Source organism: Vicugna pacos, chromosome 24 (genome assembly GCF_048564905.1).
Source record: "Vicugna pacos chromosome 24, VicPac4, whole genome shotgun sequence".
NCBI lineage: Eukaryota > Metazoa > Chordata > Mammalia > Artiodactyla > Camelidae > Vicugna > Vicugna pacos.
In genome coordinates, this window is record NC_133010.1 from 27,833,012 (window position 1) to 27,858,519 (window position 25,508).

Consider the following 25,508-nt stretch of genomic DNA (forward strand, 5'->3'; position numbering starts at 1 on the left):
GTTTATTGGAAAATATTAAGAAAATATCCATTTGTGCCCTTTTACTAAGTTAAATCCTAAACCAGTTTTCCCACTACATTCTCATTCTGTAACATCTGTTTGTAAGTTGACCTACCCTACGCTTGAAGAGATCGAGTTATATACCTAAGGATGAAAATGGAGGGAAAGCAGAGGAACGAGGTAAAAGACATGAACAGCAGCATACCAGTATGTTCGTGAGGGACTCTGGAAAATACTAGGCCAGCCCTTCTTAATGTGGTTCTCCTTTTAAACAGTTATTTTTAAACCAACAACGGGAGGCGGTAGTCTGATTCTGAATGCAAGTGGAACTATTAGCTTCAATTAGTTAAGAAGATTTGATTTGGAAAAGACCTCATAGAGCTCAGCTTTAGGCCAAAGCACTATTTTACGCCTGGGGAAATCTGAGTCCACAGAGGGTATGAGATTTATCTTAAATTACTGCTAGCTGCCTAAAGTTATCCAAATATAGTTCCAGTAACAGAAGCCTTGCAGATCCTCTTTTTTTAGCTATATTACCTAGTTCTCGCCAGATTTCAAAAGTAAGAAAAAGCAGTAGCTAGCTTCTTAATTCCCAGGGGAAAAAGAAAACAACATAGAGCACAAAAATATCTTTATTTGATAGAGAAATTTTGATGTTTGACAATCATTGCTTGAAAATAGAGAATTTTCAATGAAACTTTAAAGAAGCCAGAGTTTCGGGTTAACTTGAAGAGAAATAATCCATTTTCAGAGTGAAGTCATCTCTCGTTGATGCGACAATCTAGAACTACTTTTTTCAAACCTCTGTTGCTTAATTTTTGCTGACCTTTATTAAAAAAAAAAAAAACCTTCTCTTTGTTCAAAAACTTTGGTCTTTCCCCCCTAATGTACACAGGTAGAATCCTGGAGCAATGCTGGGCTCTGGAATTCTGCTCTGACCCTGTGAAAGGCTCATTTCTCTTCCAAGGTCAACATGCAACCAGCACGAACATGGCTCACCTTTTAACTAAATTAAACAAGCAGTGAATTAAGCACCCTTTAGTTATCCTTTAAGCCCTGCCTTGGCAATTTCTGTGGAAGGTTAGAGGTATGGCCAGCCTCCTTATATTTCAGTTGGGCTGTTCCCTCGGGTTTTGCCCCCAAACGCGTCTGTGAACCTGAATTCCTGTAGCCTCTTGACCCTTTCTCAGAAGTCATTCATGGACATAATGTCTTTCTTTCTCCTATTTGCTATGCATGTTCATTCCTCTCAGGAACTGGAAATGTAACCCTTGCCCCTACTTTCTGCCTAGTAATCATAATCATTTTTAAGAGACTTTAGGAAAAAAAATCATTGACATTGAAATTCGTATTCAAGACATGACTCCCAGATTTCAACCTGAACTTCTAAGACAATATTTTAAACAAACTTCCTACACTATTCTTTTAATGGTATTAATGTTATTCCCTTGCAAGATTTGGTAAGTACTAGTCATTCTCTAACTGTAATACTGTTATAATGCCATTGACATTTTCAGTTTTAACTGAATATTCATTTTTTTTCTTTTTAGCAGGAGCAAATTTTAATTTTAACTATAGGATTATAAATATTGGGCCAAGTTTTCTCGCCTAAATCAGAACACTGAAGAAAACACCCAGATAATGTAGGCCAACTATTCACAACTTTTATTCTGACTGAACACATAAGATAACAGACGTTCACTTATACAATATTCCCATAAGCACATCTAGGGATCTTTGAAATTCTCAGCCACCTACCTATTTATACCTCCACTTATTTCTCTCCCACCCAAGAAAGCATGTCATCATGCAAGACAATCCAAAAATAAGATTAAGAAAAAAATCTACTTGTTATAGCATCAAAAATAATAGAAATAAATTTAACAAAAGAAACACAAACTTACACTCTGAAAACTATAACACTGTTGAAGGAACTGAAGATTTTAAATAAATGTGGAAACAACCCATTCTCATGAATCATAAGGCTAAACATTGTTAAGATGGCAATAGTCCCCAAAACAATCCACAGACTCAAGGCAATCTCAGAATGCTGCCTGCCTTTTTGCAGAAATTGACAAACTGGTTCTAAAATTCATATGGAGTTGCAAAGGACCCAGAATAGCCAAAACAATCTTGAAAAAGAACAAAGTTGAAAGACTCTCCCACGTCCCAATTTCAAAACTTAACAACAAAGCAGTCATAATTAAAATGTATGGTACTGGCACAATAGAAGAGACTGGACCAGTAGGAACAGAACTGAGATTCCAGAAATAAACCCATATGGCAATGGTCAATTGATTTTCGACCAGGGTACCAAGATTATTTAGTAGGGATAGAATCGTCTTTCAACAAATGTTGCTGGGACAACCGGATAGTCATGTGCAAAAGAATGGAGCTAGACTCTTACCACACAACACATGCAAACGTTAAAGCCTTATCTGAAAAAGGATTAAAAACCTGAGAGCTAAAGCTATAAAAGTCTTAGAAGAAAACATAGTAGATCTTCATGACCTTGGATATGGCAGTGGATTCTTAAGATATGACAACAAAACCAAGAATAAAACAAGAAAAAACAGATACACTGGGCTAAATTTTTAAGTTTAAAACTGTAGTACTTCAAAGAACCCAATCAGGTAAGCAAAGACAACCCACAGCATGGAAGAAAATATTTGTGAATTGTGTATCTGATAAGCGACTTGCACCTAGAATGCAGACAGAACTCACACGACTCAGTAATAACAAGACAATCCAACCAAAAATGGGCAAAGGGCCCTTCTGGATCCATGGCCATATTGGCGGCTGCTCGTGCTGGGGGCTGTCCCTCAGCTAAAGCAGGAAGATGTGGCCACAAAGAAGACCAAGAAGGTCCCAACGCGTTATGAAGAGTGGAAAATTCACCCTGGGGTACAAGCAGACTCCAAAAACCATCAGACACGGCAAACGGAACTGCCCAGCCTTGAGAAAATCTGAAGTCTTATGCCACAATGGCCAAAACTGGCGACCACCACCACAGGGGCAGTAGTGTCGAACTGGGCACAGTGTGTGGAAAATACCACAGTATGCACACTGGAATCATCGGGCCAGGTGATTCTGGTCTCATTGGAAGCATGCCAGACAGACTGGTGAAAAGTCAATGCAAACTTTTTCTTTTATAAAACTTGCTTTAAAAATGGGTAAAGTACCCAAAGAGACATTTCTACAAAGATGTACAAATGGCCAATAAGCACATGAAACATGCTCAACATCACTAGTCATCAGGGATGCAAATCAGAACCACAAGGTGCCATTTCACACCCTCGGGGCTGGCTGGAATCAAAAGTCAGATAACAGGTATTGGAAAGAATGTGGAAAAAGCAGAACCCACATACACTGCTGATAGGATTGAAAAATGGCACAGCTGCTTTGTAAAGCTGGCAGTTTCCCAAAATGTTAAACATGTAGTCACCACATGACCCAGCAGTTCTTCTCCCAAGTACATACCCAAGAGAAACGAAGCCATGTGCCCACACAAAGCCTTGTGCACAAATGTCTGTAGCAGCATTATTCATGATAGCCAAAGGGTGGGAACAACCAACATGTCTACTGACAAATGGGTAAACAAATACAGTACTTTCATGCAACAGAGTATTATTTGCCTGTAAAGAGGAATGCTACACGTGAATGAAAGAAGCCAGTCACAAAAGACCAAATATTCATGATTCTTTCGAGAATCCAGAGTAGACACTCTACCTAGAAAGCAGATTGCCGGTTGCTCAGGGCCAGGGTAAGCGGTGAAGAGCAGGGAGTGGGGAGACAGAAAACAACAGCTGCAGGGTCCTTCTTTTTGAAATGATGAAATGTTCTGAAATTGACTGGTGATTGTTACAGGTATCTCTGAATATAGAAAAAACCTCTGAACTGCACACTTCAGATTGATTAGTTGTGTGGTATGCAAATTACATGTCAATAAAGCTATCATACCAATGTTACATTGGTGATAAAATCTGCTTGCTTAAGTTTGAATCAAATAGATAACCTCTGGCAATCACCTCCTAGTTTTGTACTGCCACCGTTCCCATCCCTCACCACACACCTGGCAAAGAAAAGATTTTGTAAAAGCTAAGTAACAACTTGCCAGTAGTGGCTAACTTGTAAAGAAATGCATTTCAGAATCAATGCTCTCAGAATACAGACTGAACGTGACTAAAGTATTTTCTAGGTGCATGTTAGTGGGCTCTATCCCTGTGCCTCAGTCGCTCAGTGAAACTCTCTTACACATCCAGAGATAGAATCCTGCGTATCTTTATGTTATTAACCGAACACACCACAAGGACTCCTAGCCCGCTCACTGCCCCTCTCAGGACCTCAGCTTCCCTAGGCCATCCTCCCTGAAAAGCAATTCTGGCCTCATCTGTCAGTAACCTGACACCGCAAATATTACTGTAATTTTGGGTAGGTTATGTGATGGGTACCACAAGACAGGTGGAAGATACCTCTTAGGTAGAACCACCAAAAGGAGAGATGGAAAATTGGAATGGTGTCTTGAGGAGCGAGTAACACACTGTTTCAATTTTCCATGCTGTACGTTGGCTGGTTCCGTGGTCGTCCCCAGTGACGCCAACCCCACGGAAGCACTCACGTCTCTGTACACAGAGAGGCAGCAGAGTTCTACGGCTGCTTCGTCACAGATGCATGTTCTCTGATCTCCATTTCACTAGTATAGAAAATCAGCGGACTAGGAGACCTAAGATTCCTTTCAAGTCCAAAATCCTGTGATTCCAGGCCATGAAATATTAAACCACATGTAAAAATAGCAAAATGTAGTTAAAATTCTACTTTGGATTAGATACAAAACCACTAAAAAACTAGCTACCTTCAAAAATGCTAGGAAACATCTGTTCCGTAGTGAGAGTACTAAATTCAGTAGAATCAGAGAAAGAACTCCTTCATTTCACAAGAGTGTATGTGAACTAACCACCAGCTGGCAACCGCCTCTCCTTTCCTTCTAACACCCCTCGCTATTTCAACACTGGCATCAAGTAGTCACTTCATAAACCAAACACAAGTCGAATGTAATTACAGTAATTATTCCAACCAAATCTCAGGAGAAAATTCTATTTAATATCCACATTTAAATGCACTGATGATTATAACTGAATTTGTGCCTTAAATGTAGGATATGCTATACACCATATGTAAGAGTCTTCAAAATTAGATGGCTTCTACTTCATGTGTTTGGTTACTGTGTTTTTAAGGGTTTACACAGGCTTTGGCTAATCTCAACTTATTTAACTACCAACTACTGGAAAACAATGCTACTTCCATTGCTATAAAGTGCATGTTAAAAACAGATTTACCTCTACTAATTACTATATATAAAAAAGATTAACAACAAGGTCCTGCTATAGAGCACAGGGAACTATATTCAATACTTGGTAATAATCTATAATAAAAAAGAACATGAAATGGAATACATATATAACTTAATCACTTTGCTGTACACCAGGAAGCAACACAACATTGTAAACCAACTATATACTTCAATTCAAAAAAACGAAAAAGCGGATCTAACTCCTGTACTTATCTACTTAAGCAGAAAGTACAAAACTGTTATCTAAGAGCCAAAGGAAAAAATTATAAAATTACAAATGGTAGTCTAACCTAAGCTACTTTCTTGTTTAGCAGAATATGAAATCTGAGGTGTGAATGAGTTAGTTGAAGCAACATGGTTCATAACTAATGCCTTCTAATGGTCAGATGTCTGGCAGAGAATGCTACTTTACAAGCAATATTATCTTCGAATTTAAAGCCTACAATTCATTTGGCTCAAATCTTGTCTTTGTTACGAAGTAGAAAAATGGGTTTCACGTGTGTGTACTTTGCAGCACTTCCAGGAGAAGGTGTGCTTTTGCAGGTCATAGCTAAAAATGCATGCCTCAGTCCTAGAAAAAATCTTGCAGGCACTTGGAGTGTTCAGTTAGCTGGAACTGAATTTAACAAGTTTTATTCAACAGGTTCATACTTGAGTAATGATGTGTCTAGGTTTCTGATATTTTTCTATTAAATACACCTATTTATACATGACATATACATAGAAAACTATGTCAGTGCACATACTGTCAAAAAGAACACATTAGAAGCATTACACTAAAATTTTTTTTACATTTTTGATATAAAAACAACTGCTATGACAGAGCTAAATATACAAGGCAAATTTAATTTTTAAAGAGGAAAATTACTAGTAAGAATAGTAGCAGAACTCTAGTGAGAAATGAACTGATGTATTTTCGAATAAACCATCTTTAGAGAAAAATATTAATTCATGACAGACTATTATAAAGTGCACAAAAAGAAAATTTATTTTAGAATTATACCAAAGGCTCATTATAAATACATGTGTTACACTGGCACAGTAAGGTAGGAATTCTCCGGCCCAGCCTCAGTGATAACACAGCCTTGATTTTAATAGTCTGCCTCTTAGCACATGCTTCAGTTTGTTTCAAAAGCTTAAAATTATAAGCAATTTTCTATGTTGATAGCTTTATGAGTAATTTTGGTAACAGAGTAAAAAAAGTCTTAATCCTTATTTTTGCTAATTCTCTAAAGTCCTGTCAGTCTCTCAAGAAACATCTGACCATTTCCAATAAGAAACTGAAAGGATATTTTCAGACTTTTCAGCAAGTTAAATCATAAATATTTATTGTATGTAAAAAAAATAACAAAATGTAAATTTTAGGACATCTTTAGATTTTAATATGTTTAAGAACATTAAATCGTTTCACCTGTGATGGTGAATTAAAGTGATGAAAAGAATCACTCGTTCAGCCAACTGGTCTACAGTTACTTTCCTAAGAAGACCCATGGATGAAGGAGCTGACGTAAGAACTGTACGGAGACGCTGACTGACAGTCACACCTGTCAGCTACACACACAGCTTCTTACAAAAAGTCAAACTGCTGCAGTCTTTTTATGCTCACTGTTGCTCAATTTAAAGACAAATAGCATGAAGTCACTCACATATGCTTATTTTTCAGTGGCCTCACATGATGACTCTCTGATTTAGATTCATCACATATGCACTGAAGTTTACATTACAAAGGAGAAAAGAAAGAATGTGGTTTCAGAAGCCGAAATCCATGAAGAGGCTAGTAATGACTCCTCTGATGACAGAGTATTAGCAACAGACTGCAGGTATTAATCACAGAAAAAGACTTACCAATATCACAACAAAAGGGTATGATAAATTTTTTCTAAAATACCCAATTCATTTTGATAATGAATCAAACTGACAAATATTTATAAATTGTTTATGTACTTTCATGTGACATTCATTTTGTTATTAATATTGATGCTTTCCTGGCACTAGTTTTTTCCTATTCTTACATCAAAATCTTCCAATAAATTTCTGTTAAGTCTCAAATATCACTATAGTTATGGGTAAACCACAAAAGTGGTAACTCACCAAAACGTACTTTCACCTATGTAATAAATAAGTCTGTTGTAAAGCTAATTTCTCCTAATTTATATAAAATAATCCCATTAATCTATGAAAAATTCTGGTCATATTAATTTTAGTATGGCTCAAACCCTTAGAGAAGTATCTTTCTAATTACCTGTTAATGTAAAGAAAACTGAGCACATTTTATACTCATATTTAAACTACTGGCTACCTATAAGCAAAGTAGCATTTATTAAAATAGGATATATATACATTTAATTTATACTAAATTCCACTCAGATTTATATAAGTTTTCATCCTTAATTTTTAAATACACACATCATGATTTGTTTTCAAACGTTATCAGGCAGGTACATACAAAAGTGAAATATGACATCCAAGCCACATTATCATTTTTAAAATAATGAACCTCTAAACAGCTACTACGTACAGTGTGTAAAATTCCAATAAACACAGGCATGTTCTTACAGAAATGTTAATCCTATAATACCGAGCGATATTTACAAGCAAACATGATCCAAACAGCACACGCAGACTCAGGGTAAGTAAACACTCGAACACGAACTGCCAGCCGCACCTGGTCTCCACGGCAGCAGATTATCTCTTCACAGAAAGGAGACCTACAGAAGGAAGAATATGGACTCAATTAAGGAATGAATACAAGTTTTACTTTCTTAATTCCAAGAAAGTCAGTATCAAAATAATTTTTTAAAATTTTGTCTCTGCTACCAACGGATCTGTAATTTTGGTCAAGCTATTCAAATTATAAACTATTTCTTCAGACTCTATAAATTTTAAAAATTACACTAGACAAGATCAGTGGTCCTCAACTAGACTGAGCCAAAATCACTGGGGAAATTATCCCAAGCTCTCAAGAGCTACATTTGAGCCCTCATGAATCACCGTCACAAGAGGATCAGTCATGATAAAAGCCCCGTGTGTGTGATTCTGAAGTCACTCCTAAATAAGCACCAGACTGACCGCTGAGACCCCTACACCAACCACGTTTACGACATCCTAACCACCACCTTACCGAAGACACGTGGCAAACGCACGCCTTGCGTTTCTATACACAAAGTGTATGGGGAACCCTTTGAAGGTGTGCCCATCAGGTACGGCCCTCCGAATGGCATCCTGGAATTCCTCATTGCCTGCAGAGATACTTGTCGTACGCTCGAATTCATACGAAGCCAACGCTGGTGACAAGAGATAGGAGAGCTGGTCTTCCCAGACAGTGGTGAGGCCAAGATCCTAGAGCCACCAAAAGAGGACAGTGAAATACATTATTATTTAAAAACTAATTATAACTAAAATGCTGATTATTTTAATGTATGCCAAGAAAAGATTTTTACAACTTTCTATTAATTATCATAAGGACACACAGAAGTAAAGAATTGAAGGAACTACAGGTGGTATCAGGTTTTACTTTTTAGAGAAATAACCCAGAGGCATTGAACACAATGATGTTAGTGAAACCTCCTAAGCCTATGCTTCCTTAACTTCCACTAGAAGAGACCACGCGGAACAGCCCTACTGCAGAAGACGCAGTGTCATCAACTTCTGAGGTCACGTTTAAAGCTAGAAGAGACCACGCGGAACAGCCCTACTGCAGAAGACGCAGTGTCACCGAATTCTGAAGTCACGTTTAAAGCTAGAAGAGACCACGCGGAACAGCCCTACTGCAGAAGACAGAGTGTCACCGAATTCTGAGGTCACGTTTAAAGCTAGAAGAGACCACGCGAAACAGCCCTACTGCAGAAGACAGTGTCACCAAATTCCGAGGCCACGTTTAAAGCTAGAAGAGACCACGCGAAACAGCCCTACTACAGAAGACGCAGTGTCACCGAATTTTGAGGTCACATTTTATTCAAAGACTCTAGTAAGACAGGATCTGCTTAATTTGATTGCTTCTCGCAAAAATTCAACCGCAGTAGGGAAGAAAAGTCCACAAACAAATTGCATATGTAATTTAACTCAAATATTCACTCAGTGTTATTCTGTAAAAGGCACTGAAGAACACACGCTTCTGGCTTCAAGGAGCGTAAAACATGCTGGAGGCAATTATAATTTCATTTATAACATCAACTGACTAATGTTACCTAGACACATGGCATTTTTATAAAAATGTCAAACATAAGAAACTCAAAATTCTGAACATTCTGATTATCCTTTCAGACCATTAGCATTTTCTAATTTCAGTTTTAACTGGTTTCAAGTGATCCCAGTCCACGATCATCTATACTCTTCCTGTGGCAAACAAGTGAATCTCACTTCTTGGTTTACAGGCACCGCTGACTTAACTACTGATCAACACTGGTGTCGAGCGGGTTGTCTTCCCTTTCCATACAAAATAATTCTTACACCATAATAAAATACTGGTTTCACTGGTAAATGGGACCTAAGAAAAGGAAACTGAAAGGCAGTATGAGTGACGGAGGGAAAGGGCCGGCAGCAAGCATGACGTGAGCTGCGCCCCCAAACTGCTGCTGAAAACACCACCAATGCCGACTTCAGTATTTTTCAAAACACGCTCAAACACTGACGAGTCGGCAAGCAAGGACGGACGTCCTCAGAGGCCACCGCTAAGGGTGCCTGTAAGCCCAGAGAACATACTGGTACGTCAGCTTGCCTTTGATGGTCTCAAGGCGCACAGAAGCAGAGCTCACCCAAGGTGGGGAGTCTCTCAGGGAATCCACCAGGTGAGTTAGAAAGAAGTCTTCCATCGGAACTTGAGAATCTAGTCCTTTGTTGGTTATATGTGTGGCAAATAACTTTTCTCACCCCAAGGCTGCACTTTCCACTCCCTTAACAGTTTCTTTTGATGAACATTAGTTCTTAAAATATACTAACGTTTTCCTTTATGATTAATGCTTTTTTGTTTTCTTTAGGGCATTTTACAAAAGAAATCTAAATGGCTAATAAATAAGGAGCTTGGGAATCAGGGAAACGTAAAGTAAAGCCACAATGAGGGTATCATTTCATACCAACCTAATTTAGTACAACAGGAAAACAAAACAAACCTGGAAAAAAGTGTGTATGAAGAAAACACAACCCCACACTTTCAGGGGGGAAGGTTAGAATAAGTACTTCACAAAGGACTTATCCAAATGATGGTATCCACAAAAATCTGAACAAGTCCACCATTCCTCAATTCTAGAAGGAAGTGATTAAATTCTAGAAGTACTGGTGAATTTAGAAGTTTCTAAGTCTCAGAACTTACCTCTCATGACTTTCAAACTATAATCTTCATAAAGGCAGGGTCTGAATTTGCTTTGTTTGGGGCTAGAATAGTGATTGGCACTATCTTACAAGCCCCAAAAAACTGTTACACAACATGAGACCATAAATTCCCATATTAATTACCTTCCTGTGCTCTGACACCAGCAGCCTCAGCTGCATCTCTATCTCATTGCTTGTCACCGAGGCATCCATTGTGGAGGCACACAGAGGCGGGAAGGGAGGAAGGGACACTGTGGCTCCTGGAGCACATACAGACTTAATGGCTTCTTCACTCATGGGTTTCCACTTGGATTCATCATTCAAATCAAATACACAGATTTCTACTGAGTCAGAGGGCTGGCAATTCCCCAGGAACATCTGATGGTTGAAAACACAACCAATTGTCCGATACGGGTACAGCGGTTTGGGCTGCTCGGCAGCTGGAGGCTCGTCAGGGCTTGCCGGTTTGTGGATGTACCTGAAAAGTTAGCCATGATTCTGTAAGTAAGGTTTGAAAGTCAAGGCGGCAGTGTGTTACTGATGAAAACCATTATTCTAACATTCTAAGTGTTATGACTAGAGCTAAATACTTGTTTTTCCTTCTTATATTTCCGCAATTTGATTACTCTTTTAATTCCATGGCACAACTTATGATACAGAAGTCAATTTTATTCCTCCAACACAAGAATATATTCTGACTGTACAGCACAGGGAAATACAGTCAAGATCTTGTGGTAGCTCACGATGAAAAAGAATGTGAAAATGGATATATGTATATTCACGTATGACTGAAAACTTGTGCTCTACACCAGAAATTGACACAACATTGTAAACTGACTATAACTCAATTTAAAAAAAAAAGAATGTATTTTGTGTTCATCATTAAGATAAAAAATGTTTTATCAGATAACACAAAATAGTTTAGTTACACATTTTTAGGCTCGATTGTCAACCAGGGAGAAAGAAAACTCAGGAAAATGAGGAGAGGGCCCGGGGCGTGCCTTCAGGAACTCCAGCACTTGAAGACAAGACAATGGAAAACAGAGAGCAGCCAGAGGGGAATCACAGCCAGGACAGTGCCCTAAGCAAAGCTAAGGAGGGAAAGCGACCCAGGCGGAAGAGCATTTCACTCTCCCAAACCCGCGGACACCAAAACAGACGTACAGAGGGTTACCAGCATGGAGCTGGTGACCACGTCAGATTTCCAAAAGAAATCATGATTTACAATTTGAATTTATTTCAGGGATGATTATTAGAAAAAGCAAATGCCAATTATACAAAATTAAGAGTAAATATAATATATTTTTTACCCATGTCATGCTGGTAAAGCACATTTTAAGTATACCAATTCTCTCACCGTTATCTAACAGCTTTCTTTACAGAGGTGATTTTTACACAGTCATCAAAAAGGCTCGAATAACTGAAACTATCGACACGTGCCTCTGACTACCATCAACATCAATAAACAGCCTCACATTTAAAAGTTACACTTTCATTTTAGTATCTTTGTAAACCGAGCTCACAAACCTGTGCCCTGTTAAGCTCTCCCAGAAAGTGATGGCTCCATCAGTCCCACAAGTCATCACCCATGCGTGGGGCACTCCCTTTGCCTTGGTCCCGACGCAGACGAAGGCCTCCAGCCCGAACCCAAGGAGCAGGCTGCACAGGAGGGTGGCGTGGTCTTCACAGTCACCCTGGAAAACGGAATGAAGGAAGTTCAAGTTACTGATCCCTTCATCTGGTTTCCTCATTAAAACTGCAATTAAAAAGTACTCTTAAATTCTTTGCTTTTAGTCATGAACCTAGTGTTAAGCTGAAATAATGAGGGGAAAGAATGTACAAATTTTAAAAGACCCTGTATTACAAAGTCAGTGCCCATAAATCTGACAGTCCTAAGTTTATAAAGAACTCATACAACATAGAAAGAAAAACAGTAAGATGTAAAAGATGAATAGCTCAAGGACGTGAACACAGCCGCCAAGTCATACAGCAGGAAACGTAAGCAAGTGGGAAGACACTCAGACCACGAAACACAGCGTCTCTACAGGGTCATTCTAAGAAAATACACGCACAGGAGAGGGGACTGGGTGACAGAGCAGCAGCATGCCGACAACGGCGATAATCAGGGTGGGCGATGAGTGATTCCCCCTTCTGCTTCCCACACTCTCTTTGATAATGCTGTATTACCTTCACAACCCAAAAAACTACGACAACTACAAAAAAAGTCTGCTTGTATGTTCTGTGAAACAGCATTACTAAAGGGTTAAACAGGAAGGCTACAATCATGTGGAGGTGTGTATTTACATGCAGAACTGCAGGTAACACACAAAAGCAAAGGTAACTACTAGAGTGCAGGGTCAGAACGAGGGACGATCTTCCTTCCCCTCACACTGTGCATTAGTACAATTAACACTTTTTCACTGTTAAATTGACTTTTGAAAAATATAATTTCCAACCTTTTAGACCAAGTTTTTTCTATATACTGAAATTTTGACTTTAAAAAAAATCAGAAGAAAGATAATAATGCAACCAACAATATTCAATGCAAAAATCGACTCATAGTGATACCAACAGAACGGGAAGCAAGCCTAAGCCGGCCAAAGGAACAGCCCCTGTGACGGCTGAACAGTGACAGTGCGTTACCAGCTCGTGAAAACCTTACTCAGACATTAAGGATGGCGATCACAGTGGCTGCAGCAACAGGAGGGAAAGTGTTCACGGTATAAATGCTGAACTAGAGAGCAGGACACAGTTTTATTTGTATCGATTATAATTATGGAAAAATGATACACACACAGGAGAAAAACATAAAAATACAGAAACAGATGAAAAATAGAATTACAGGTGAAATTTCCCCCTTACTGTTGTAATGCTATTGTTTGTGCAAGAAAAATATTTTAAGTGATTTTCAAACTTCTAAGTTAAGATGTGCTTTCTCTTCAAACAAACATAGGTAAACAAAACAGTGAATCAAAAGGATGATTACTTGCTTTACAAAAGAATTACTTACATAATAATTTTAAGTGTGTACCATTACTACTATATTTGAAATAAAAGGTTTAAATCTATACACATAACTTTGGGGGACTACAACTTGGGAATAAATGAAATTTTTTTTTGATAAGTAATGTTTAACTGCTTTCAATTGCCTTTAAGACAAAATCTTTCCAACTGACAAATCCATCTTTAAATAGTTTCTTCCATTGTGTAAGATTTGCCTTGTGAATACCCATATACACTATTTCCACAAGTTCAGACTAAAAATTCTTTCAAAGTAATAATACATTAAAGAAATCCCTCTTTTTCTCTTCTGTTTCAACAGTTGAAATGTTACAGTATTGTTTTTATAATATTATCAATATTATTGCAACACAGATTAGGAAATATTCCATAATCTATCAAATTGATTTACTGAAATCAATTTATTTACATTTAACATCAATATATGTACACAAATTCTTAAGTATATACTTATACTTGAAACTAAACAAAATACCATACAATCCAAGGTTTTTTTTCCATTTTCATTTTGTACTGCTATTTTCTCTTTAAGGAAAAAAGTACCAACTAAGCAAATTTTAACCCATAAATAGTACAGGAAGACCATAGTTCCGGTCCTGGTGTTGTCTTCAGTTCACTGTTTAATTTACCTCTCAACCTGGGTTCTGACATTGTAGTACTTGTGAGTCCCAACCTCACAAAAATAGTATCATGTTAAAAAAGAAACTACATAAAAAATAAAGATGCTTAGTTTTTACTTTATGTGTGGACATTTAAATGTTAGGGAAAATGCACATCAGTAAAATTAAAAAAAGAAAAAGGAGAAGTTAACAACCAACACCACAGAAATACAAAGGATCATAAGAGACTACTATAAACAACTACATGGCAATAAAATGGACAACTCAGAAGGAATGGACTAATTCTTAGAAAGGTACAATCTCCCAAGACTGAACCAGGAAGAAAACTGATCGATTTAATTACTGAAATTGTATCAGAAGTTACAAAGCACCCAACAAACTAAAGTCCAAGACCAGTTGGCTTCACAGATGAATTCTACCAAACATTTAAGGAGAGTAAACACCCACCCTTCTCAAACTATTTCAAAAAAATTGCAGTGAAAGGAACACTTTCGAACTCATTCTATGAGGCCAGCGTCACCCTGATACCAAAACTAGACAAAGCTTATCACACACACAAAAAAAAATTACACACCAATATCCCTGATGAACATAGATGGCAAACATCCTCAATAAAACACTAGCAAACCTAATCCAACAGCACATTAAAAGGGTGACACACCTCGATTAAGTGGGGTTTAACCCAGGGATGCAAGGACTTTTCAACACCCACAGATCAGTCGATGTGATCCACATTAACAAACTGAAGAATAAAAACCATATGATCATCTCAACAGATCGGAAAAAGCTTTTGATAAAATTCAGTATCCATTTATGATAAAAATCCCCGGAAAGTCGGCATAAAAGGAACATACCACAATATAATAAAGGCCATGGATGACAAACCCACAATTAATAACACCATACTCAATGGTGAAGAGCTGAAAGCACGCCTGAAATCAGGAACAAGACAAGGATGTCCACTCTCGCCACATCTATTCAACATAGTTTTGGAAGTCCTAGCCACAGCATTCAGAGAAGAAAAGGAAGTAAGAGAAATCCAAATTGGAAAAGAAGAAGTAACGCTGTCCCAGAGAAAATCCTAAAGATGCCACCAGAAAACTACTAGCGCTCATCAATGAACTCGGTAAGACTGCAGGATAGAAAATTAATATACAGAGATCTGTTGCATTTCTATGCAATGAACTATCAGAAAAAGAGATTAAGGAAACAATCCCATTTACCACAGCAACAAAAAGAATAAAATATCTAAGAGTAAACCTACCCAAGGAGGTAGAAGACGTGCATTTGGATGCTGTAAGACACTGATGAAAGAGACTGAAGGGGACACAGACAGACGGAAAGACACAGTGTCCTTGGATTGGAAGAATTAATATTGTTAAAATGACCATAATACCCAAGGCAGACTACAGATTCGGTGCAAAAACTATTAAAATACCAATGGCATTTTTCACAGAACAAAAATAAGTAATTTAAAAATTTGTGTGGAAGCACAAAAGACCCCCAAATAACCAAAACAATTCTGAGAAAGAAGAACAAAGCTGGGAGAGTTAAGCCTTCTGACCTCAGACTATACCACAAAGCTACAGTCATCAAAGCAGTCTGGTACTGGCACGAAAACAGACACATAGATCAACGGAACAGAATAGACAGTCCAGAAATAAACCCACATATTTATGGTCAATTAATCTATGACTACAGAGGCTAGAATATACAGTGGAGAAAAGACAGTCTCTTCAATAAGTGATACTGGGAGAACTGGACAGATAGTGTGAAAGACAGAAATTAGAACATTCTCTAACAGCATATACAAAAATAAACTAAAAACAGATTAAAGACGTAAATGTAAGACCAGATACCATAAAACTCCTAGAGGAAAACATAGGCAGAACTCTTTGACATAAATAGGAGCAGTAATTTTTTTGGATCCATCTCCTAAAGAAAACAAAAGCAAAAATAAACAACTGGGACCTAATCAAACTTAAAAGCTTCTGCACAGCAAAGAAAACCATCAACAAAATGAAGACAACCTCCTGAATGCAAAAATACTTGCAAATGATGTGACCAATAAGGGGCTAATATCCAACATGTATAAACAGCTCATACAGCTCAACATCTAGAAAACAAACCCAATTAAAAAATGGGCAGAAGAACTGAACAGTCAGTTTTCCAAAGGTAACATCCAGATGGCCAACAGACACGTGAAAAAATGCCAAACATCACTAATCATCAGAGAAATGCAAATCAAAACCACAAGGAGTTACCACCTTACACTGGTCAGAATGGCCATCATCAAAAAGAATACAAATAGCAAATGCTGGCAAGGATGCGGAGAAAAGAGGACCCCTGGACACTGCTGGTGGGATTGTAAATTGGTGCAGCCCCTGTGGAAAACAGCATGGAGGTTTCTCAAGAAACTAAAAATAGCATCACCACATGACCCAGAAATTCCACTCCTGGGTACGTATCTGGGAAAAAAAAAAAGAAAACACTAATTCAAAAAGATACATGCACCCCACGTTCACAGTACATTATTTATAGTTGCCAAGATATGGAAGCAAACCAAGTGTCCAGCAACAGATGACTGGATCAAGACGTGGTTTACTTATACAATGGAATACCATTCAGCTATAAAAAAATTATGGAAATTTCCCTTTTGGGATAATTGGAGGGTATTATGCTAGTGAAATAAGCCAGACAGACAAAGACAAATATTGCATGATTTCACTTGCACGTGGAATCTGGAAAATACAACAAACTAGTGAACATGACTCCCCTCAAAAGAAAATCAGACACAGATCTAGAAAGCAAACTAGTCGCTGCCAGTGGGGAGAGGGAACAGGTGGGGGATTAAGAGGCACAAACTATTTGGTATAAATTAAGCTACAAGTATGTACTGTCCTACACAAGGAATGAAGCCATATTTTATAACAACTGTAGACGGAGCACACCCTTTAAAAATTGTGACTCACTACATTGCATGCCTGTAACCTAAACTGTCCATCAGCTGTACCTCAATTAAAAAATAATGAATGAATAGCAGGGAAAATGGTGAGAACAAGACCCTGACTTGTTCACACTGACAATACGTAACTGCTTTCCTAAGTTAATTTTGTAACCAGTGCACCACCATTCACGATGGCTAGGATGTGCCGCGTCTGCACCACGTGCAAGGTACCTTGTTCCTGCAGAGAAAGGCCAGCAGAGTGCACCACTGCTCCTGTCTGCCCCCTCCTCCGATAACAGGGGCTCTTTCATAGCCAAGGACGTTGACAAACCTTGCCGCTTGCCTTGGAGTATCCAGAAGCCTCCCAGCTCGAAGTGGTTTGACGTAAGAACAGACTGGTCTGTTTATCCCATTTTCATCCTGGAGGAGAAGGGGAAAGCATTGCCTGTAACAACAAGTTAATCACGCCCAGTTTTACACCTTTTCTTAGAACGCATCACTGTGGGAGAAAGTGACTCTGGAAGCCACTTACTGAGGCTTACCCTGCGTCCAGCACAAGGCTGCAGAGTGCCATGCACACACTTTTTCCTTTAGTCCTCCCTCTTAGCATCTCTTATTTTCACTTCTTAATAAAGACACTGAAGCTACAGCTATCATGCAACAGACCCAGGGCTCAAACCCTGAGCTGTCTGCCTGCAAAGCCCTAAACCATCGTGTGACCCAGCGACCCCACTCCTGGGTATGCGCCCAAAGCAGCTGAAACCGGCGTCTCAGAGAGGCACCTGCACACCCCCCAGTGACCCCACTCCTGGGTACGGGCTCAAAGCAGCTGAAACCGGCGTCTCAGAGAGGCACCTGCACACCCCGCAGTGCTCACAACAGCTGAGGCACACAAACAACCTCAGTGTCCAGACAGACGACTGACACAGCGGAGCATCTTTCAGCTCTCTAAGGACCATTTCTCCCATCTACTTCCTCCCTCCCTGGCCCAGGCCTCTCTGGTCTGGGACTCCACATGGCAATGAGTAACTTCACCTGAGACTAAGCAGACAACAGGGAGCCATTGTACTCTGGCTGGTTTCTCATCACCCTTGCCCTGACATCACTGCTACCTGCCTGCCCAGTCATTCCATGCAAAATGCTTTGCACAGTCTGAAGCCATTTCCCTAACCTCCACCACCAATCAGTGAGCATCTCCCCTTCCTGAGCCCCTCAACCAGAAACTGAACCACTCACAGCCTGCACCACAACCTAGGGGACACAGGGTAAGGTTAAACCAATGCATAGGATTGAGGAAATACTACACCGTTCTTATATGAAAGCACCTATGTGAGGCTGAAAACAAAATATTTGAATAATTCCTCAGAAGTTATAAAAAAAATCAATCTGATCATTTATCTTATGTTGGTTCACGGATGAGAGAAATGGGCTTAGGATACAGAAAAAGTAGATGCAGAGATATAAGCTGAAATGCTGTCGTTAAGTATCCCTGGTCACTGGCTTAGAGAGCCTGGTCAAATAGAATTATTACATATAATATTGCTTCCTTTAAAAAATACCCTAACCAAAAAAAGAAAAAAATACATGCCTACTGCACCAGTTCTGAACATGAAAGCCGAATTTACGTGTGAACTGCAATGTCCTAGCACTCAATTATTTAGTACTAAGGATCAATGAAGGACACACTCCAAGTTAAACAAAGTTTTCATCTAGTTTAAATCAAATATATTCAAAAAGGGTTTAGAAAAACAGTAACTGAAAGTGAAAAAAATAAAACAAAGATTGTGTTATGTTGCCTGCTTACTACTGTAAGAGTATCATAAAATCATAAAATCAGCATTCTACATTACAAATAAACTTCTATTTGTCTGGAATAAATACAGTCTACAAATTCAAGCTAAATGAAATTTCCACACACAACAGTAAACCTCAAGCACAGGTGTGCAGCTTTTCTCACACAATTTACAGACCTGTGCAAAAATCTTCACCAGCCGTGAGCTGTGCGAGGGCCGTATTTGCAAATACTCTCTCCACCACTGTTTGGCATATACAAGAAATAACCGCTCTTTCTCTGCAGTTTTCTGACGTTCCAAAGCAAGCTTGAAATTAAAAAAAAATAATTATCAATTTACACTCATTCTCTTTAATGACTGCAAATTATGTAACAAATCTAGGCTCTTCCTCCAGCCCTAGTCTAAGCTGCCATCACCTCTGGTCTGCAAGAGCCTCCTAGCCTACCGCCCTGCTCTCCTCCACACACAGTCAGAGGGATCTTTTCTCCCCAGACAGAAATGCTTAAATAATGAATCATACTGTCATTCTCTCGCTTAAAACTAATAAATGATAAATTTCTAAAAAGAGAACACTTTCTAGGATTAATGGGTAAATATACTATGAGAACAAACACAGGAAGAAGAGAAATTCAGAGTTACTCACCTGTGTGTTCACTACTTCCTGTGATAATGTCTGATTGAGTGGTGGGTACATCTCAAGTTTTACATTTAAAATTCCCACAGAAACTTTCGATTCTGTGCCTGTAAATGTAAATAAATATTTAGAACTTCAGAGATTTCAATATTATGTATATTTAGTCAACCGAAGTTCAACCAAAATAACTTAAGAATTTTGTGCTTTATTACTTCCCTGGAATAAAGACAATATTCATGATAAAAATGAACCAAATCACTTTTTATTTTGTACAAAGGCCCTTACCTAGTTATAAGGAAATTACGTATTTTTGTAGCTTCCTAATCACATTTTAAGGAACTTTTCAGACCTAAAAGATTCAGAATTCTTAATTTTTATCTTCACTAAATATATAATACTACCTAGACTTACATTAAAAACAGAGTCAAAGCAACTGCTACCACCTCATTCTCAGTATATACTTTGTCACAGACAGTAATTCCCGCTTATCCCTTCCCATTTTTCACATTAAATGTGAGTACAAATTTTCCATCCACGTATGGATTCAAAGAATTAGAAAACAAAAATACTTCATAGCAGAACGATTTAATATTTTTTGGTGGAACAGAAATTTCTGGGTTATTACTATGATTATCATGTTAGGCTTGTATTTGAAGACAAATAATGGGTATCTCTTTTGAAAATAATCTCTTACATAAAACTGTTTCCCTCCATTTTACTGAAGAAAAAACATATTCTGGATCTAACAAATCAAAATCTAAATTACTAAAGCTATGCTGTCTACTGGCTAGGTTTAATTCTGTAACCAAGCTTCAATACCAGAGTAATTCAATTACATGTACATAAAACAGTGTAGGTTCCATTTTGTTTTTCACTGAATTAGCAAATATGTATGACGTTATCAGGTAGCATGCAAGAGTCCAGGGCAACAGTGACTAAGACAGGCACCATCTCTGTGCCAGCCGGTGAAACAGACACTGAGCAGGTTACACGCCTTTGTAAAAGGTCAGTGGAGCATCGACTCCGCGCTCTGCAGGAACCGCTGGTGCAGGAAGCTCCTGGAACTGAGGGGATTGTTGTATTCCAGGGTGTGCTGGAAAGGGGGTGTCTGCGTGCGGGTGCACACGTGTGTGTCTGTGCACACACATGAGTGTGTGAAGGACAGGGAAATGTTGATTCTCTCTATAGCCTTACATGTAATCAGATAAACTGGGGGTGGGCGTGGGGGCGGGGAGGCCTCAAAATTTCTATATGCATCTCCCAGGGGCAAAAAGTTTCCTTAAGACAAGGCTAGAGTGACAGTGAGGTGCTACACTCACACTGTCCTTGAGGACATTTTCCAAGACGACAACACTGGAGTCCAGTTGTAATTCTAATTAAATTCTTTTTATGTTTCCCTCTTGGTTTACAAAGGCATTCTAAAAATGTAAAACTTATTTACAAACAACTTGGCTGTAAAAATGTAACAGTGATATTAATCATCATACCTACACCCATAAGTTCCACAGTAAGACTGGTCACTCCATTTTCCGAGCCCAAAACCGATCGCCATTCCAGAAAATAGGATGCTACTAAAGTGGTCTCACCGAATATGTCTGTTTTGATCAGCACCATGTGAACTGGATCACTTATTGATAACATTGCTGTTGAATCAGCCATTCTAGTTCCATCACCTAGTAACGTAAATCAAAAAAAATTACACATTACATATCATTAGGCCAACACCAAAGAGTACTTTTACTGAAAAGGATACTAGTCATAAACTTATATAAAACCAAATAAATGCCTGAGAAAGCATGCAACAGACTAGGAATAAAAGTGGTCCTGTTTCTACTGCCAACTTTTGAGAGAACTCACAGAACTGTTACAAGTGATGCAGTTAACGCATGTCAGTGTTTTCCGATCGCAAACAGCTAAGTCTGCTCCTTAAACGTACACAAATAAAGTATATACTTCTACAATAAAAAGCCTTACAAATGTGCCAGCATTTTTCCCCAAAGCACCTTTATCCCTAAACCTCTAGAAATAACCAGTGAATGTTCTACACAAAACTGAAAGATCCAACATGTTGGAGCTAGCGATTTAAGCCATTAACCTCCTTATTTAGGTAACATTTTTCGCCGGGGGAAAAAAAATTTTAGTAGTACATTGGCCACCTCAATAATCTAAATCTGAACATACAATTCCACAACTTTATTATAAAGTTTACAAATACATTATAATTATTTTGACATTGACAAGTAAAATGTGTAAGATACCTTTATAGAAAGAAACAGTATAAAATGATTACAGTAATCAAGTATCATAAAGTTATAAAAACGAGAGTTACAGAGTCAGATCTAAACTTTGATAACATGATAAATCTAGCCATCCTTCGTAAATGAGAAGGATCATGTGTCACTCTCCACTATAACCCCAGCTTAGTTCCATGCACCTAAAGGGCATTTAAATTCTTATTACTAAGGAACAACCATTAAAACCATCAAAAAAATAGTCTTCAGGGAAAATTAATTAGCAGAAAAAAAGCAAGAAAGTAGGTAGAAGTAGTTTACAAAGAAAAAAGCAATGAGGGAAAACAGAACAAGAGATGGGGGAGATGAGCCATTACGACTCTCACCTCATGCAGAAGTTATTGTGATTGTTCTGCAATAAGATTTAACAAATATTTACAAAATTAAATGACAGTTTATTACTGCCTTACCTAAGTTTTCTCTGTGGACTTCAAGTAAAAAGCCATCATGAAAATCTGGTTCACAGGCACATGGAACAGGTTTAGAACGAAAACGTTGATTTCGGAAATGTAAACATAAAGTAAACGTTGAACAAGCTTGTCCTGGTAAAGGCTCAGGTTCCTGCAGATGTTCCAAGAAAGCTTTTCCACCCAAAACCTGAAGGTAAAGATACCTCCGTGTTGGATCAATATTAGCTGTAAAGTGTAGCAATATATATGAGGAAACTGCCAATTAAATTAAGGAATGTGATCAAGACAATAGGAAATAATAACTTGACAGAAATAAAACCAAATACTAAAAAAGGGAAGAGTAACAAATTTACTATATGCCAGGACCACCTGCACCCAGGGAAGAAAAGATACATAATATGATATCCTTTTCCAAGTTTACACCCTGGCTGCTTTCTCCCAGCTGGAAAGGGGTCAGAGCCAACGTTTAGGATAACTTTGCTTTTTAGTTGCTTATCCAACAGTCCTTCACCTCCACAAACCAACCCAGACAATTATCAACTCAGCAAGTACTAGATAATTACATTACCATTAAAAAGCAAAGCTGTATAATTTATAAAAAATATTACTAAAACATGAGAATCAGGTGGTCCTGGTTGCTTCCACTCTGCTATACATTAAATCTTCTGATACACTTCATGCAATATAGAATCTACAGTTTTTAGATGATTAATCACAAAAACATAGGACTTCATTCTGGAAAAAAACTGAATTGCTTTCTATCAAATACAATTACAGCACGTTAATATGCAGTACCGCCCACAACCAAATCAATCTTAAAGAGAAGCACATACTTTTTTTTAACAATGTTGATTGTCTGTCAGTAAAGCAAACAGGTTGTTTTGGAGACGAAGGGGGTTCTTGATCAACATTATCCTAGAATGCCAGAAGAAGATCAAGACAAATTAGAAAACAATTATAGTTAAGCAATGAAATGCCAATAATGGGACTAAAAACTGAACCAAAAGCAGATATGATGAAGCCCCTCAAAAAAGTCCTCAGTTTCCCAGCATAGTTAAAATGATGAAAAGCTGCACAAACAATAATGCAACTGGTCACTCCTGAAGTCTAACATGAAGGAATTAATGGTGTTCCAGCCATGTCCACAGAATGCTAGAAGAAATCCTTAACACTCAACACAAGATAAAACTTTCTCCAAACCTCATATAACATCTGGCTTACGATTCCACCAGGAACGGAACTGAATTTACTAAGGAAGCGGCATTCACACAGCAAAAGCTGCTACAGGTCTATTTTTATAACAAATGACTTTATAAACCTCAAAAACCAAAAAAGGATGCTGTATTAAAATACATAGTCCCTGGTGTATTATGAAGTCCACCTAATTTTTACATTACCCATGTATTGAGGTCACAGTGTCTCATTATTGCCTCATTTTCAAAAGAAGACCTACTTACTAATTTGTGCACTGAGAGGCTATCACGCCACTACTGACCCATTTGTATGAAAAGATTTGGAAGTTCTTACTCAACTACTTTCTTAAAGAAACTGATAATCTGTTACTCTTACAGAATATAGTACCAAAAGTTCATGTTTACTTTAAAAATAAGTGTTATCTATAAGAAAAGTAACATACATATGTATACATGAATCACAATGTACATCAGAAATTAACACAATATTGTAAATCGACTATAATTCATTTTTAAAAAGTCTAACCTAAAGAAAGTAGAATATTAGTGAAAAAGAATTAGGTTAGGGTGAACTAATTTGACTGAAAAACACATAAAGTTACAGACCTAGAAAATAACAAGAGAAAACTCTGGTCACTGTTGAGGAAGTAATACGGTCCCTAACTCCAGTTTCATTGCTACATAATCATACTTGCTACATTCAAGGGTAGACTAAGCTCCTTACCAGACAAATGGTCTTCCTTAAAAAATAGTTTTACTGAAAGGAGAGGCCCCAAATATGTACCGTATGAGCAATGTTAAGCATGAGAATATACTTAATAGTCTCAAAAAGTTTCCCCTGAATGATTACTCACAGAAACAAAATTAAGTTCTTTCATCACATCATCAATGATTCCCCGGCGTTTAAGGGCTTTGATCAAATCTTCCGTTGATAACTGTTGTTGATCAGGTGCCAATTCTTCCCGTATGGTCTCAGCCAGGATTTCTCTTATCCTACCATGGACATCCATCTGTGCGGAAAACTCGCATTACAATTTACACTACAAAGCAGTTAACAGTTACCAATTTGCTAATTTCTTTCTAAAATACGGACTCGAAAAAATAATAATGGTGAGAGAGTAGAAAAATTCAGGAAGGCTTCTCAAGTGATAGTAAATGCTACAATATAACTGAAATTCAATGAGAACAAAGGTAAGATTTTTAAAAGGAAAAAAAAACTTTCAAGACTTATCTTTTCAGTACAAATCCCAGAAATAATCTGTACTGGTTACCTACTTTGCTACTAGTTCCCCACAAACAGCACGCAACCAAAACGAGTCTGTGGAGAGTGTCGTATAACCAGGAGAGCAGAGGCCTGGAGGAGGCGACGAAGTTCGGACATCAGCCTCCACGCCGGAGACGTGGCCCTGAGTTAACTCACTGACCCTTCACGGACCGAGGAAGCAGGACCGCGGCGGCGCCGAGAGACGCGGCGAGGCCGGGGCGCCCCCCGAGCCGCGGGGCCCTCGCTGAGCCCCGAGCACCAGCGGCACCTCCAGCACAAGCTGCTCCGACACCGCCTTCCCGGGCGGCAGCGGCCGCCGCCCGCCTCACCTTGCTCAGCTGCTGGTGGATGAGCTGCTTCAGCTCGGACGCCTTCTCCGGAGGCAGCGACATGCCGGGCTCCTCCTCAGCCGCCCCGGCGGCCGCGGCGTCTCGGCGGCGGAGCGAGAGCCCGCGGCCCCCCGCCTCGCGCTCCCCGGCCCCCGCGTCCAGCCGGCTGGGCGACGGGGCGGCGCCAACTGCTGCTTCCAAGCCGCGGTCGGGCTGCCCCCGCGCTGCCGGTCGCACGCCCCGGCCGCGCTCCCCGCTCGGGTCCCGCCCGCGGCCTCCGCGCCGCGTCCGCCCGCTCGCCGCGGCGCCGCCCCGCCCGCCGGCCCTCCCCGAAGCCCCGCCCCGAAGC

The 25,508-nt window shown here is 39.0% G+C and overlaps 1 protein-coding gene across 2 annotated transcripts; it reads right to left on the reverse strand.

Annotated features, from left to right (window-relative positions):
- Positions 1-614: 614 nt before the first annotated feature.
- CEP76 (centrosomal protein 76) lies at positions 615-25,409 on the reverse strand. Of its 2 annotated transcripts, none has more exons than XM_072949344.1 (12): positions 25,160-25,409; positions 24,421-24,576; positions 23,207-23,288; positions 22,374-22,598; positions 21,160-21,345; positions 19,682-19,779; positions 19,216-19,344; positions 17,477-17,665; positions 12,185-12,351; positions 10,802-11,135; positions 8,472-8,689; positions 615-8,058 (listed from the first exon to the last, which is right to left on the reverse strand). In XM_072949344.1, exons 1-12 carry the CDS (start codon positions 25,220-25,222, stop codon positions 7,920-7,922), a joined length of 1,986 nt encoding a protein of 661 aa, XP_072805445.1. In that variant the 5' UTR covers positions 25,223-25,409; the 3' UTR covers positions 615-7,919. The 2 variants fall into 2 exon arrangements, with proteins under 2 accessions (XP_072805445.1, XP_072805446.1); XM_072949345.1 differs by lacking the exon at positions 25,160-25,409 and adding an exon at positions 24,842-25,129.
- Between the last annotated feature and the right edge of the window lie 99 nt (positions 25,410-25,508).

Coding starts and splice junctions, on each gene's coding strand:
- CEP76 (XM_072949344.1), bottom strand. CDS start 25,222: ATGTCGCTGCCTCCGGAGAAGGCGTCCGAGCTGAAGCAGCTCATCCAC. Junction 12,352..17,476: donor CCTTTCTCTGCAGGAACAAG/GTACCTTGCACG, acceptor TCCGTTTTCCAG/GGTGACTGTGAAGACCACGC. Junction 8,690..10,801: donor TGGTGTCAGAGCACAGGAAG/GTAATTAATATG, acceptor TGGTGGCTCTAG/GATCTTGGCCTCACCACTGT.